Source organism: Scyliorhinus canicula, chromosome 4, assembly GCF_902713615.1.
Source record: "Scyliorhinus canicula chromosome 4, sScyCan1.1, whole genome shotgun sequence".
NCBI classification, from domain to species: Eukaryota; Metazoa; Chordata; class Chondrichthyes; order Carcharhiniformes; family Scyliorhinidae; genus Scyliorhinus; species Scyliorhinus canicula.
The window spans coordinates 232,479,448-232,496,357 of NC_052149.1; the positions used below are offsets into that span (position 1 = coordinate 232,479,448).

Genomic DNA, 16,910 nt, shown 5'->3' on the forward strand with positions numbered 1-16,910 from the left:
GACCCTCTGACAGTGCGGCACTCTCTCAGTACTGACCCTCTGACAATGCAGCACTCCCTCAGTACTGACCCTCTGACAGTGCAGCACTCCCTCAGTACTGACCCTCTGACAGTGCAGCACTCCCTCAGTACTGACCCTCTGACAGTGCGGCACTCCCTCAGTACTGACCCTCTGACAGTGCAGCACTCCCTCAGTACTGACCCTCTGACAGGGCAGCACTCCCTCAGTACTGACCCTCTGACAGTGCAGCACTCCCTCAGTACTGACCCTCTGACAGTGCAGCACTCCCTCAGTACTGACCCTCTGACAGTGCAGCACTCCCTCAGTACTGACCCTCTGACAATGCAGCACTCCCTCACTACTGACCCTCTGACAGTGCGGCACTCCCTCAGTACTGACCCTCTGACAGTGCAGCGCTCGCTCAGTACTGCCCCTCTGACAGTGCAGCACTCCCTCAGTACTGACCCTCTGACAGTGCAGCGCTCCCTCAGTACTGACCCTCTGTGTGGTATATGAACTGAGGGGTTGCGTTGGGAGTTTGGACCAAAAGCTGCTGAACGTGGATCTGAGCTTCACCCAGAGGTTGTTAAAATGAAGCTGAAATTCGGCTCACCTTTACCGTCTGCCTTGGGCCAGTCTGGCTCCGCAGCGTGCTGATTGCGCGAGGCTGGGTACGGAGCATTCCATGCACCCTCCGACTGGGATTGGGATGAAAGGAAAAGGTAAATTAATGGTAATATTGGGGAATGCTGAAAAGGGAAAGGTAGCGACAGAGAGCGGGGAGAGAGAGAGAGCGGGGGGGGGGAGAGAGAGCGAGGGGGGGAGAGAGAGCGGGGGAGAGAGAGAGCGGGGGGAGAGAGAGAGCGGGGGAGAGAGAGAGCGGGGGAGAGAGAGAGGGGGGAGAGAGAGAGCGGGGGGGAGAGAGAGAGCGGGGGAGAGAGAGAGCGGGGGGAGAGAGAGAGCGGGGGGAGAGGGAGCGGGGAGAGAGAGTGCGGGGGGAGAGAGAGCGGGGGGGAGAGAGAGCGGGGGGGGGGAGAGAGCGGGGGGGGAGAGAGTGCGGGGGGAGAGAGAGCGGGGGGAGAGAGAGCGGGGGGAGAGAGAGCGGGGGGTTAGAGAGAGCGGGGGGGAGAGAGAGCGGGGGGAGCGAGAGCGGGGAGAGCGGGGGGAGAGAGAGGGAGAGAGAGAGAGGAGAGAGAGCGGGGGGAGAGAGAGAGCGGGGGGAGAGAGAGAGCGGGGGGAGAGAGAGAGTGGGGGGAGAGAGAGCGGGGGGATAGAGAGCGGGGGGAGAGAGTGGGAGAGAGAAAGGGGGGAGAGAGAGAGTGGGGGGAGAGAGAGAGAGTGGGGGGAGAGAGAGTGGGGGGAGAGAAGAGAGCGGGGGGAGAGAGAGTGGGGGGAGAGAGTCGGGGAGAGAGAGAGAGCGAGGGGGGGAGAGAGAGCGGGGGGAGGAGGGAGCGGGGGGGAGAGAGTGCGGGGGGAGAGAGAGCGGGGGGGAAGAGAGAGCGGGGGACGAGAGAGCGGGGGGAGAGAGTGCGGGGGGAGAGAGATCGGGGGGACGAGAGAGCGGGGGGGAGAGAGAGCGGGGGGTAGAGAGAGCGGGGGGGAGAGGAGCGGGGGGAGCTGAGGAGCGGGGAGAGAGAGAGAGCGGGGAGAGAGAGCGGAGAGAGAGAGCGGGGGAGAGAGAGAGAGACGGGGGGGGAGAGAGAGAGAGCGGGGGAGAGAGAGAGTGGGGGGAGAGAGAGAGGGGGGGGATAGAGAGCGGCGGGGAGAGAGTGGAGAGAGAAAGTGTGGGAGAGAGAGAGTGGGGGGAGAGGAGAGAGTGGGGGGAGAGAGAGTGGGGGGATAGAAGAGAGAGCGGGGGGAGAGAGCGATGGGGGAGAGAGTCGGGGAGAGAGAGAGAGCGAGGGGGGAGAGAGAGCGGGGAGAGAGAGAGCGAGGGGGGAGAGGAGCGGGGGGGAGAGAGAGAGGGGGAGAGAGAGAGAGGGGGAGAAAGAGCGAGGGGGGAAGAGAGAGCGAGGGGGGAGAGAGAGCGAGGGGGGAGAGAGAGAGCGAGGGGGGAGAGAGAGCGAGGGGGGAGAGAGAGCGAGGGGGGGAGAGAGCGAGGGGGAGAGAGAGCGGGGGGAGAGAGAGAGAGAGAGGGGGGAGAGAGAGCGGGGGAAGAGAGCGGGGGGAGAGAGAGAGAGAGCGAGGGGGGGAGAGAGAGCGAGAGAGCGGGGGGAGAGAGAGCGGGGGTAGAGAGAGAGAGTGGGGGGAGAGAGAGAGCAGGGGAGAGAGCGGGGGAGGAGAGAAAGAGGGAGGAGAGAGAGGGAGAAGAGAGAGAGGGAGGAGAGAGAGAGAGGGAGAGAGAGGGATGAGAGACAGAGTGAAGGAGGAGGGAGAGAGGGGTAGAACGCCTGGAGGGCAGAGCATGGAGATGGGAGGAAGTGCATGAGGGGGAAAATGTGCGTACCAGTCTATAATGTGTGCATACCTGTCTTTAATATGTGCTTACCAGCCCCCTTGCAGAGAGATCTTGGGGTCTATGTTCATTGTTCTTTGAAAGTTGCCACTCAAGTGGATAGAGCTGTGAAGAAGGCCTATGGTGTGCTAGCGTTCATTAGCAGAGGGATTGAATTTAAGAGCCGTGAGGTGATGATGCAGCTGTACAAAACCTTGGTCAGGCCACATTTGGAGTACTGTGTGCAGTTCTGGTCACCTCATTTTAGGAAGGATGTGGAAGCTTTGGAAAAGGTGCAGAGGAGATTTACCAGGATGTTGCCTGGAATGGAGAGTAGGTCATACGAGGAAAGATTGAGGGTGCTGGGCCTTTTCTCATTGGAACGGAGAAGGATGAGGGGCGACTTGATAGAGGTTTATAAGATGATCAGGGGAATAGATAGAGTAGATAGTCAGAGACTTTTTCCCCGGGTGGAACACACCATTACAAGGGGACATAAATTTAAGATAAATGGTGGAAGATATAGAGGGGATGTCAGAGGTAGGTTCTTTACCCAGAGAGTAGTGGGGGCATGGAATGCACTGCCTGTGGTAGTAGTTGAGTCGGAAAATTTATGGACCTTCAAACGGCTATTGGATAGGTACTTGGATTAGGGTAGAATAAGGGAGTGTAGGTTAACTTCTTAAGGGCAGCACGGTAGCATTGTGGATAGCACAATTGCTTCACAGCTCCAGGGTCCCAAGTTCGATTTCGACTTGGGTCACTGTCTGTGTGGAGTCTGCACATCCTCCCCGTGACTGCGTGGGTTTCCTCCGGGTACTCCGGTTTCCTCCCACAGTCCAAAGATGTGCAGGTTGGGTGGATTGGCCATGACAAATTGTCCAAAATTCTATGATTAACCTAGGACAAAAGTTCGGCGCAACATCGTGGGCCGAAGGGCCTGTTCTGTGCTGTATTTCTCTATCTCTATCTCTATCTTTGCACTGGCGATTGAACCTTTGGCTATGGCGTTGAGGGAGTCAGGGAGATGGAGGGGTCTGGTGCGGGGTGGGGAGGAACATCGTGTATCGCTGTATGCGGACGACCTGCTGTTGTATGTGGCGGATCCAGAAGGGGGAATGCCGGGGGTGATGGAGCTGTTAGCGGAATTTGGGGGCTTCTCGGGCTATAAGTTAAATTTAGGCAAGAGTGAGGTGTTTGTAGTACACCCGGGTGATCAGGAGGAGGGAATTGGGAGACTCCCATTTAAGAGGGCAGTGAAGAGTTTCAGATACCTGGGGGTGCAGGTGGCCAGGAGTTGGGGGACTCTCCATAAGCTTAATTTTACCAGGCTGGTGGAGCAGATGGAAGAGGAATTTAAAAGGTGGGACATGGTGCCGCTATCGTTGGCGGGTAGAGTGCAGTCCGTCAAAATGACGGTTCTCCCGAGGTTCTTGTTCCTTTTTCAGTGTTTGCCCATCTTTATCCCTAGGGCCTTTTTTAGAAGGGTTACGAGCAGCATCATGAGCTTTGTTTGGGCGCATGGGACCCCGAGGGTGAAGAGGGTCTTCTTGGAGCGGGGTAGAGATGGGGGGGGCTGGCGTTACCCAATCTCTCGGGGTATTATTGGGCGGCCAATGTGTCGATGGTGCGCAAGTGGGTAATGGAGGGGGAGGGGGCAGCATGGAAACGGATGGAGAGGGCGTCCTGTGGAGATACAAGCCTGGGGGCCCTGGTAACGGCACCGTGGCCGCTCCCTCCTACGAGGTATACCACGAGTCCGGTGGTGGCGGCTACCCTCAAGATTTGGGGGCAGTGGAGGCGACATAGGGGAGAAGTGGGGGGCTCGGTGGAGGCTCCGTTAAGGGGGAACCATAGGTTCATCCCCGGGAACATTGATGGGGGATTTCAGGGTTGGTACAGAGCGGGCATCAGACAGCTGATGGACCTGTTTATTGATGGGAGGTTTGCGAGCCTGGGGGAGTTGGAGGAGAAATTTGGGCTCCCCCGGGGAACATATTCAGGTATCTGCAGGTAAAGGCATTTGCTAGGCGGCAGGTGGAGGGATTCCCTTCGCTTCCCGCGAGGGGGGTGAGCGACAGGGTGCTTTCGGGGGTCTGGGTCGGAGAGGGAAGATATCTGATATCTACAAGGTTATGCAGGAGGCGGAGGAGGCGTCAGTAGAGGAGCTGAAAACGAAGTGGGAGGGGGAACTGGGGGAACAGATCGAAGACGGGACATGGGCTGATGCCCTGGAGAGGGTTAATTCTTCCTCCTCGTGTGCGCGGCTTAGCCTCATCCAATTCAAGGTGCTGCACCGGGCCCACATGACTGGGACGAGGATGAGTAGGTTCTTTGGGGGTGAAGACAGGTGTGTCAGGTGCTCGGGGAGTCCAGCGAACCATGCCCATATGTTCTGGGCATGCCCGGCGCTGGAGGAGTTCTGGAAGGGGGTGGCGAGGACAATGTCGAGGGTGGTGGGATCCAGGGTCAAGCCAGGATGGGGACTCGCGATTTTTGGGGTTGGGGTGGAGCCGGGAGTGCAGGAGGCGAAAGAGGCCGATGTGCTGGCCTTTGCGTCCCTAGTAGCCCGGCGGAGGATCTTGCTGCAGTGGAAAGATGCAAGGCCCCCAAGCGTGGAGACCTGGATCAATGACATGGCGGGTTTCATTAAGCTAGAGAAGGTCAAATTCACCCTGAGAGGGTCGGTACAAGGGTTCTTTAGGCGGTGGCAACCTTTTCTCGACTTTCTGGCTCAACGATAGGGTACTGGGACAGCAGCAGCAGCAACCCGGGGGGGGGGGGGGGAAGGGAAAAGGTGGGGGGGGGGGGCGGACGATGACTATGCTTGTTTATTTAATTTAAATTTATTTTGAAGTCCTTTTGTTGTTCATTGGGGTTGGGGGGGGTGGGGGATGGGATACATGCGTCGATACGGTCTGGGGGTGGTACGGTTATTATGGGTTATTTTGTTGCATTTCATTGTTTGTCGTTATGTTTTATATTTTCTGTAAAAAATTCCAATAAAAATGATATTTAAAAAAAAAAAAATATGTGCTTACCAGTAGGTCATGCATGCGTACCGGTCTGTCATGAGTGTATCATGCGTGCGTGGTGGTCTGCAATGTGTGCTTATTGGTCTGTAATGCGTGCGTATCTGTAATGCCTGCGTACTGGTCTGTAATGTGTGAGTACTGGTCTGTAATGTGTGTGTACTGGTCTGTATTGTGTGAGCACTGGTCTGTAATGTGTGAGTACCTGTCTGTAATGTGTGAGCACTGGTCTGTAATGTGTGAGCACTGGTCTGTAATGTGTGTGTACTGGTCTGTATTGTGTGAGCACTGGTCTGTAATGCATGCGTACCTGTCTGTAATGCGGGCGTGCAGCATTCAGTCCAGCTGGCGGGTAGCGGATCTGCCAATCGTAGCCTCCATAGACATCGCCAGGGCGAGCGAGAGGAGGGTACTGCAGCTGGTAGGGAGGTGGGCAGTATGGCCCATGTGCCCCAGGGGGTGGGTCCGATGATCGTCTCTCACTCGGTACCTGTGGAAATACCAAAGTCAGTGAGTTTCCACCATCTCCGAGGTCGACTCCGCTGCCAAACACTTCATTGCTGCAAGAAAGAGAAACAGAAGGATCCTCCGTCTGCCGGATCCTCCGTCTGCCGGATCCTCCGTCTGCCGGATCCTCCGTCTGCCGGATCCTCCGTCTGCCGGATCCTCCGTCTGCCGGATCCTCCGTCTGCCGGATCCTCCGTCTGCCGGATCCTCCGTCTGCCGGATCCTCCGTCTGCCTGATCCTCCGTCTGCCGGATCCTCCGTCTGCCGGATCCTCCGTCTGCCGGATCCTCCGTCTGCCGGATGCTCCGTCTGCCGGATGCTCCGACTGCCGGATGCTCCGTCTGCCGGATGCTCCGTCTGCCGGATCCTCCGTCTGCCGGATCCTCCGTCTGCCGGATCCTCCGTCTGCCGGATCCTCCGTCTGCCGGATCCTCCGTCTGCCGGATGCTCCGTCTGCCGGATCCTCCGTCTGCCGGATCCTCCGTCTGCCGGATCCTCCGTCTGCCGGATCCTCCGTCTGCCGGATCCTCCGTCTGCGGGATGCTCCGTCTGCCGGATCCTCCGTCTGCCGGATGCTCCGTCTGCCGGATCCTCCGTCTGCCGGATGCTCCGTCTGCGGGATCCTCCGTTAGCGCACCCAGACCGCGGGCTTCCCGATGGAGTGAGGTGGCCATAATGGGAACACCACAGGCCGGCTGCGGGAATCCCGCTGCTGGTGGCGGCACGCCGCTCAGGAAAACGGGACTGATGGGACGGAGAATCCCGCTGCTGGCGGGGCGGATCGCACCGCACCGGAAAACCAGGCTGATGGGACGGAGAATCCCACCCAAAGACTTCCATTTCTCTCGAACCTTTCACCAACCCATCGGCTTTTACAACAAATTAAATACTTTTTTCAAACTTGGTGACTGTTGGGTCCATCAGCAAGTTCCCCAAATCAACATTTAGGTCAATGAGCAGGTAATTTGTTTATAAACGATGTTGTGACAGGACAGGGTGGAGAACGCCCCCTAATTTTTCGTGCTCTGGTTTCTGATGGGACTTGAACCCACGACCTTCTGACCAGGATGCTGTCACCTGAGCCTTGGCTGATGAGGAAGCGGTTCCGGCCCCCTGGCAGGGCTCCCTGCTGAAACCAGTGTTGGGCGGCTTGTAAAAGCCGACATTCCGGCCTGTCCAACAGAATTCCCACCGGGAGAGAGGTTAATATGAACGCTCAAATAGACTGGCAGGTTAGCAAGAGTGAACTTATAGACAGGAGCAACATTGACAGCACAGGGTAGCAAAGTAACTGCGTCATCTCAAACACACTCACAGAACTGTGCCCCCCCCCCCCCCATACTGAAAACTCTCAGCGACACTGCACAGCTCGCACCATGTCAGGAGCATATTTCTGAATTTTCTTATGGACGGTATTTCTCCTGCCAGTTATCTGTCCAAACATAACGTGACAGAGAGTGAGACGGAGTGTGGAGGGATCTAAACTGGAGAGACAGCCCTTTTGGCAATGAAATGCAGAAACATATTTCCACAAAGTCTAATAGATACTTGCACCAGGTTCTCACAATAACAATGGATTTTTATTAATTCTTTGATGTGGGCATCACTGGCCAGGCCAGCATTTGTTGCCCATCCCTAATTGCCCTCGAGAAGATAGCAGGGTATCAGGGTAGCACGGTAGCATGGTGGGGCAGCAGGGTAGCATGGTGGGGTAGCACGGTAGCATGGTGGTTAGCATAAATGCTTCACAGCTCCAGGGTCCCAGGTTCGATTCCCGGCTGGGTCACTGTCTGTGTGGAGTCTGCACGTCCTCCCCCTGTGTGCATGGGTTTCCTCCGGGTGCTCCGGTTTCCTCCCACAGTCCAAAGACGTGCGGGTTAGGTGGATTGGCCATGCTAAATTGCCCGTAGTGTCCTAATAAAAGTAAGGTTGGGGGGGGGTTGTTGGGTTACGGGTATAGGGTGGATACGTGGGTTTGAGTAGGGTGATCATGGCTCGGCACAACATTGAGGGTCGAAGGGCCTGTTCTGTGCTGTACTGTTCTATGTTCTATGTTAAGATGATGATCTTCTTGAGCCACAGCGCTGTCAGGGAGGGAGTTCCAGGATGTTGCCCCAGCGACAGTACATGAACGGCGATATATTTCCAAGTCAGGGTGGTGAGTGGCTTGGAGGGGAACCTCCAGGTGGTGGGGTCCACAGGCATCTGCTTCTCTTGCCTTCTATACAGCGGAGGACATGGGTTTAAATGGTTCTGTCGAAGGAGCCTTGCTAACTTCCTGCAGTGCATCCTCTAGATGGAACACACGGCTGTCACTATGCTTCGATGGTCAGTGGAGGGATTGAATGTTTAAGGTGGTGGATGAGGTGCTAATCAAGCGGGACTGCTTCATCCTGGATGGTGTCTAACCCCTGGAGTGTTGTTGGAGCTACACCCAGGTAAGTGGAGAGTATTCTATTACACTCCTGACTTGTGCCTTGTAGATGGTGGACAGGCTTTGGGCAGTTAGGAGGCAAGGTAGTTGCCACAGAATTCCCAGTTCCTGATCTGTTCTTGCAGCCACAGTATTTATATGGCTAGTCCAGTCCAGTTTCTGGTCAATGGTAGCCCCCAGGATGGTGACTGTAGGGGATTCAGCGATGGTAAAGCCATTGAATGTCAAAGGGTGGTGGTTAGATTCTCTCTTGTTGGAGATGGTCATGGCCATTGTAACATGTCAGTCGAAGCATGGATATTGTCCAGGTCTTGCTGCGTGTGGACATGGACTGTTTCAATATCTATGGGGACACAAATGGCGATAAAGATTGTGCAATCTTACGACATCATGAATGGAGGGAAGGTCATTGATGAAGCAGCTGAAGATGGCTGGGCCTAGGTCACTATCCTGAGAATGCCTGGGACTGAGATGATTGACCTCCAACCACCACAACCATCTTCCTTTGTGCCGGTATGGCTCCAACCAGCGGAGAGTTTTCCCCCCTGATTCCCATTGACTCCAGTTTAGCTCGGGCTCCTTGATGCCACACTCGGTCAAATGCTGCCTTGATGTCAAAGGCAGTCACTCTGACCTCACCTCTGGGGTTCAGCTCTTTTGTCCATGTTTGGGTCAATTACAAATTTGAAATGCGGGATGGATAGATTTTTATTTGGCAATGGAGTATAGGGACATGGGACAAGGGTGGGTGTGTGGAGTTTGCTCACCAATAACGGCAGAACGGGCTTTAGGGGATGAATGGCCGCCTGCTGTTCCAAAGTGACTCAAGTAATCAAATTCACTTTGGATTTTGAACCCCAATTCCCCTCTATCAGCCGCAGTCTTGGTGACTGCTCCCCACCCCAGTGGGAGGACAATACCTGTTTCCGAAGCTTCAACAGTCTCTGAATATTTTCCTTTTCCAACTTCTCCTTCTGATAATCTTCCTGATAAATTCCCAGCTAAGAAAGAGCAGAGAAGAGAGCTGTAAGCGGCTGCGAGCAGGGACAGTGCCGACACGGGAGACAAGGTGGGGGTCACAGGGGGAGGGTGGGGGTGGGTATCAGTTTCACACGAGACATGGCGGAGACATGGCGGAGTGCAGACTGCGAAAGACACGGGAACGGTGCCAGCTGACCTGGGAAAACAAGTCCAAACCTCGGGAATTGGGATAGATTGAGAGGAGGCAGGTAGCAGCAACAACAGCAAGAAACGGCATTAGTCCCCGGACAGTAGTATGTACGATGGTACCTAACGTCTCACCGCAGCCCAGCATTGATAAACTCACAGGGCAACATTTCACCACCTAGTTTTCACCTCTTACCAAAAGAAACGGCAAATGTGTTCCACTGCACGCTCTTTGTTTTTTTTTGAGTTGTTTACTTCGTGGGGTTGGACCCGGAGATTTGAGGCCGTACAGAATCCCATGCAGGCCCTCAACATTCCTTCACCTGCTGTGTTCTCACCTGTTTGCTGACCTTGGGGCGCGGTGGGGGGGGGGAGCGGAAATGCTTCAGAGCAAAGCAGCGAGAAACTACGACACCCGCCCTAATCACAAGGCTTCGCTAGCTACGGCTCGCAAGCCTCCCGTGGCATTGCTCGTGGACAGAGCGAAAGAACAAACCTGCATTTCGAAAGCACCTTTCATGAGCCCCGGGAAATCCCAAAGTGCCTCACAGTCGACAAAGCGCTGCCTTCCTGAAGTGGAATTACTGTTGTAATGTAAGACAAGCGGCAGCCAATTTGTGCACAGCAAGCTCTCGCAAACACACACACAGCAAAGTGGTCACCCATTTCTCGTTTAGTGGTGTCAGTTGTGGGATGAATATTAGTTCAGGGCAAAGGGGAGAACATTCTTCCTCTTCTTCTTCCAAATGCTGGTTGTGGGATCGTCTATTGCCTCCCCGAGAGGGCAGGCAGGGCCTGTGTTTAGCGTCACACCTGAGAGACAGCATCTCTGACAGTGCAGCACTCCCTCAGTGCTCCCCACTCAATTACTAGGAAGGGAAGAGATGTGCAGAGTGTAGCTCAGTGGGTAGCAGCGCTATCGCCCGGAGCCGAAGGTCGTGGGTTCAAGTCCCGCTCCAAAGACTTGAGCACAGAAATCTAGGCCGACACCATCACTGAGGTACTGAGGCCAGTACTGTCTTTCAGATGAAATGTCAGACTCTCAGGCGGATGCACTGTTCTGAAGAAGGGCACCAGAGATTCTCCCTGGTATCCTGGCTGGCCAATATTGATCCTTCAAACAACATAGGGTGGAGGTGTGGGCTTGGGTAGGGCGCTCTTTCCAAGAGCCGGTGCAGACTCGATGGGCTAAATGGCCTCCTTCTGCACTGGAAATTCCATAAACATCACAAAAGCAGATCATTTGCACATCAACACAACGCTGTTTGAGGGAACTCTATGTGTGCCTTACATTACAACTGTGACAGCGCTTCCAAAAAACATTTTTTATTAGCTGCAAAGCATTTTGGGAGATAATGACGGGCGTGACAGAAACGCAGGTCTGAAGAACAAACACTTGGGTGGCACACTGACAGCTTGAAACCCAGATATCGTTACCAGCTGCTGGAGTTATAGATTTTTAGGGCTGCAATCGTGGGTACAGCTGTGAATAACAGCAGGGAGAGAGAATGAAAATCACTGGGTCACTGAAAATAATTGGCGTTTCCCCAAACCCTTATTGCTTACTCACATATTGGAGATTTGATCAGATTTGGTGCTGCGAAATGGGAAGTCACGTGGTAAAACCTCCAAGGTTTATGACCTTGTTTGGGGATATGACTGTGTACAGAGGTCGGTGTCACCGTGTTGTGTAAACGTGGCAGAGGGCCCGAGTTTGGAACAGAAATGAAAACGCAGCAGAATCAGCCCGCCAACGTAGCGCTCACATGGCATTAAATGTTGCAGCAATGATTTGGTGGCAGTTAAGAAGTGAAGGGGGCTCCAGGTACGGTGTGACATAACACGGCAGAGGGGTCTCCGTCCCTCTGCCCACCCCTCCTCACAGCGGAGCAGCGCCACATGAACCCGGCTTCCACTCCCCCCCCCCCCCCCCCCCTCCCATCACCCGCTGCCTTTGGCTGGCCTCAGCTCCAACTAACCCATTCCCGGCCCGAATCCATTGGCAGCCTCCATGCTTCTTGGAGGGGGCCAGAGCAGTAAAACCCGGAGAGGGAGCACGGGAAGGAAGATAAAGAGGCTGACTGAGGGCGAATGGGGAAACAAATGAGAATAAAAAAGATAAGAGGAGAAAGATTGAGAACTTCAGCCATGAGAGCGAGAGAGAGACACACACACACACACACACACACACACACACAGTGACAGATACAGAGCGAGAGAAAGAAACACATGCAGACACAGAGTGACAGAGAGACAGAGAAAGAAAGAGATAGACAGACAGCGAGAGAGACACACACATAGACACACACACAGAGTGACAGAGACAGCTAGAGAGAGAGAGAGAGAGAGAGACAGAGCGAGAGAGAGAGAGAGAGACAAACACACAGTGACAGAGACAGAGCGAGAGAGCGAGAGAGAGAGAAAGAAACACATGCAGACACAGAGTGACAGAGAGACAGAGGCAGAGAGAGAGACAGAGATAGAAAGAGACAGACAGACAGCGAGAGAGAGACACACACACACACATACACACACACACACACACACACAGTGACAGAGACAGCTCGAGCGAGAGACAGAGTGAGAGACAGAGAGCGAGGAGGACAGAGCGCGAGGAGGACAGAGCGCGAGGAGGACAGAGCACGAGGAGGACGGAGCACGAGAAGGACAGAGCACGAGAAGGACGGAGCACGAGAAGGACGGAGTGCGAGGAGGACAGAGCGCGAGGAGGACAGAGCGCGAGGAGGACAGAGCGCGAGGAGGACAGAGCGCGAGGAGGACAGAGCGCGAGGAGGACAGAGCGCGAGGAGGACAGAGCGCGAGGAGGACAGAGCGCGAGGAGGACAGAGTGTGAGGAGGACAGAGCGCGAGGATGACAGAGAGAGTGAGAATGACAGAGTGATAAAAAGATAGAAAAACAAACAAGAAAGAACAAATGATAGAAAGTCACCGTTGTTCCGTACCTGGGTATTCAGCAACGTCATTTGTGATTGGACCTTTTCCAGTTTCTGCTTCAGCTCTTCCTTTTCCTCGTTCATGCGTTCCCGATCACTCCTCTCCCTCTGGAAATCCTCCTCAAATATTTTAACCTAAATAAGGGGTAATAAACCTCGTGGGTAATTAAAGTCAGGCCTCAACTTATTTAAACCCTCCTCACGTCACAGACAGGCAGCTCAGAATGTGTTACACCCAGCCCCTATCCTCGCCGTGCAGCAAGGGAAACAGCCAGCAGCGCAGGCGGTGAATGACCAGCTCATCTTCTTGAGGCGAGGAAGGAACATTGGAACTGGATGAGGCCATTCAGCCCCTCAACCCTGTTCCAACACTCAATGGGATCCGGGAACCACTCTGTACCCACCTTTGCCCCCGATTCCTTAGCAGCTTTGTTTATCAAAAATCTATCCGACAATCCCAGATTTTACCTCAACTCTTGACCCAGCACCAACAGCCATCCGAGGAGGACAGCTGCCCAACTTCCGCAACCCTTTGTGGGTAAAACGTTATTCCCGACAGGCCTGCCTCTAATCTTTACACTTTTGCCCCCCCCAGTCCTAAACTCCCCAACCGGCTGAAATAGTTTCTCAGCAGGTCAGGCAACATCTGCGGAGAGACAGAGTAAACATTTCACATCAAAATTGTGACCCGAAACGTTTCTCTCCCCACAGACGCTGCCCGACCTGGCGGGTTTTGCCAGCAATTTCTGTTTGGATTTCAGCATCAGTGGGATCTGTCTCTGTGAAATAGATTCTCTCTGTCCACCGTACCAATTCACCACAGTATCCCAGAACCTCAAACCTGAGCCATTTAAATTCCACGGTGTTTTTTTAAAAACATTCTTCCTGTTTCACCGCCAGTGACTGTTGCGTTTTCTTCTTTGCTCTCCAAGGGCAGAGACCGAGGGCTGGATTCTCCTCCTCCAGCCGCCGGTAGCAGAGTTCCCGATACGGCCGTGGATCGAGCGCCGGGGACAAAACGTCATCGGCGGCGCTTTGCGATGCTCCAGTCACCCACTGGCGGCGGCATCGGGGGTTGTGCCCTGCACCAGTGTCCAGCCCTTAACGGGTTTGCATCGGACACCGGGTTCTCCACGCCTCCCTGATTCTCCCGCCCTCTGGACCAGGATTGGTGCAAATATTTGCCAGCGTGGTCCTGATATGACAAACCTCACGGTGGGCCAGGGGGATAAATATTTAGGATTGGTGCCCCCAAAGTCCATCAGAGGGCCCAGTCCCCTCCAGCTGCCTGCATCAGATGCCCCCCCCTCCAGCTGCCTGCATCAGATGCCCCCCCCACCAGACCCCCTCCATCAGACGCCCGTAATACCCTGCCCCCACCAGAAACCTCAATCTTTGACCCTCCCTATCAGAGGACCCCCATATCAGAGAATTCCCCATAACAAATAACCCCCCCCCCGATAACAGAGGCCCCCATAACAAACACCCCCACCACCACATCAGCCATCCCTGCCGAGAAGCTAAAGAGCATTTCAGGCAGAAAACAAACAGCTTTTTCTCTCACCTGTCCCTTACACCTGCTGCCTCAGACAGATGTCTAGAAAGCAGCAGCTGTAACTTCACAGAAAGCTAAAATCATTCAGGAGTGAAGGGAAATTAAAACAAACAATCCAGCTATCTGGGACGGGGCAGCATGGTGGCCTAGTGGTTAGCATAGCTGCCTCACGGCGCTGAGGTCCCAGGTTCGATCCCGGCTCTGGGTCACTGTCCTTGTGGAGTTTGCACATTCGCCCCATGTCTGTGTGGGTTTCGCCCCCACAACGCAAAAATGTGCAGAGTAGGTGGATTGGCCACGCTAAATTGCCCCTTAATTGGAAAAAAATAATTGGGTAATCTAAATTTATAAAACAAAAATCCAGATATTTGGCTGTCCACTTCCAGCCTTTGTAGAGTCAATAAACTCTGATAGTGTTGCTTTCAACCCACATGCATCTACCGTCTATGCTGCACGGTTAGTCCAAAGACACAACAGTGAACACACTAATTATAATTTTTTTTAAAGCAAAGCCAAAATGTTTTTACAAAAAGAAAATAGTATTTATTTGAGTTATATTAGAAATATAAAATTCATCAGAGTTTTTTTTGAGGCTGTAACTAATTAGGTAGATAAAGGAGAACCAGTAGATTTAGTACACTTGTATTTCAAAAAGGAATTTGATAATGTGTCACACCAAAACGTTAATAATGCAAGTAAAGGGTTCATGGATTTGGGGGTGGGGGTGTCGGGGGTGATATATCAGTACGGATAGCGGATTGGTTAACGGACAGGAAGCGGAGAGCAGTGATTAGGGGCACATGTTCAAGTTGGCTGATTGCGAGCAGAGAAGGGATGAGTGCTGTGGCAACAACTAATTGCAATGGACATTAACGACTAAGCTTTGTATTGACAGCAAAGCAAGAGAAAAAGACAGAGAGTAATGAGTATGTGTGAATGTAAGCTATGAGGAGGACCACAAGAGGCTGCAAAGAGATATTGGGCCCGATACTCCCAGAAAATATCTAAGTTAATTTGTGGTGGGTTTTTCAGGAAGTTTCCCGTCGGCGAGTTCCCCACCGCTATTCAATGACACTTTTCTGGGCCCTGGGGAGTTTATCACCAGTTTAGGCCAGACTGAGAATTTTTTTTAGCTCTGGGGAGCTGAGCTCAGATCGGGCCGCCACTTTGAAAGGATGCCCCGATCTCGAAGTGAGCGTGGGTCCCCCACACCCCCCCCCCCCACCCATGCACAATGTCACTCCCCACACACACAGACACTACTCCACACCCCCCCAAGTGAGGACACCACGCTATGGGGTCCATGGGGGTCCCCCCTCTTCAGGTGCCACCAAGCTCCCTTACTGCACACCCTCCCTTCCAGGACCCCCCCCCCCACCCATTTATCGAGATTCTCCTGCTAGGCTGTGCTCTCGCTTGAGTGCAACGTGGCCGGAGAATCGCACCCAAAGTTAATGGGTACGATTCTCCCAAAATATAGCTGAGTTTCATTTTGGGTGGGCTTTACAGGGTGATTCAATCAAGTGTTTGGAGTGTTGGAGACATCCAGATCGCTATTCACCCACACTTAGTGATTTTTTTGGAGCTTGGGCGGGTTCTCACTGAATGATCATAAACATTGTGATCATCAGCAAAAGCAGCTAAGTGCTTTCACTTTTTCTCAGCAGAAAGCACTTAGTTCCTTTTGATGTGGTGAAGAGCTGTCAATCATAAGAAAAGTGTTTATAAACATTGTGGTTGGCATCAATGGAGGGTACCTGAGATGCATTCAAGCGCGAAGGGAAAGTTAAATAAACAAAACCCCAAAAAGCAGTTGTGTCTGGACCAATAAAATTGTCAATCACTGGCTAGTGAAATGTACTGCTGTGTGAAATTATTATTAATAATAATAATAATAATAATAATAATAATATTAAAACTTACTGTCACAAGTAGGCTTCAATGAAGTTACAGTGAAAAGCCCCTAGTCACCATATTCCGGCGCCTGTTCGGAGAGGCTGGAATGGGAATTGAACCCGTGCTGCTGGTATGGTTGTGTATTACAAGCCAGCTGTCTTAGCCCACTGTGCTAAACCAGCCCCTTTGAATGTAATATTTGCATTTCAAAGGCTGTCAGGGATTTGAAGCCCTTTGAACTGGGCTTTTGAGGATGCCTCTGACACTTTTAACAGATGCTGCTTTAAATACTTTTGTCTGAGTCAGCAGGTGTTAGGGAAGGGTAAGTGAAAATTAATTGATTTTTCACTCTACTGCCTGGACTGCTCTTCAGCTTTTAGGCAGGGGCGGCTGGTGGGGGTCTCTGATGGGAGGGGGCGGGTCACCCTCAGGCATCTGTACTGTTATTCCCGTGGTAGGGGAAAGGATGTCTCTAATCAACAGCAGGATTTGCGTTGTGTGTGTGTGGATGTGTGTGTGTGTGTGTGGGGGGGGGGGGGGGGGGAGGGGGGAGGGGGGGGGAGTTGTGACAGGTTTCTGGCTCCTTAGACAATTAAGGGATATGGGAACGGACAGGAAAGTGAAGAGAACACAGATAATCAGCCCTGATCATATTGAACGGCGGAGCAGGTTCGAGGAGACAAAGGGGTCTTACTCGTGCTCTTATTACTGAGGTGCAGTGCTGAGGTCTGAACACTGCATGAGAAAAATGAGGTCTGACCCAAGATAGATGTAAACGACACGGTGGCCCAGCGGTTAGCACTGGTGCCTCACAGAGCCAGGGACACGGGTTCGATTCCCGGCTGGGTCACTGTCTGTGCGGAGTCTGCACGTTCTCCCCGTGCGTGCGTGGGTTTCCTCCGGGTGCTCCGGTTTCCTCCCACATTCCAAA

The 16,910-nt window shown here is 53.5% G+C and overlaps 1 protein-coding gene across 1 annotated transcript in view; it reads right to left on the reverse strand.

Annotated features, from left to right (window-relative positions):
* Positions 1–16,910, reverse strand: part of tnip1 (TNFAIP3 interacting protein 1) — a 90,625-nt gene that overhangs the window by 14,200 nt on the left and 59,515 nt on the right. Inside the window, exons 13-16 of the mRNA XM_038793558.1 lie at positions 12,538–12,663; positions 9,328–9,408; positions 5,777–5,956; positions 614–698 (exon numbers count right to left, since the gene is read on the reverse strand). Of these exons, the coding sequence (XP_038649486.1) occupies positions 614–698; positions 5,777–5,956; positions 9,328–9,408; positions 12,538–12,663 (472 nt within the window). The remainder of the gene's footprint in view (positions 1–613; positions 699–5,776; positions 5,957–9,327; positions 9,409–12,537; positions 12,664–16,910) is intronic.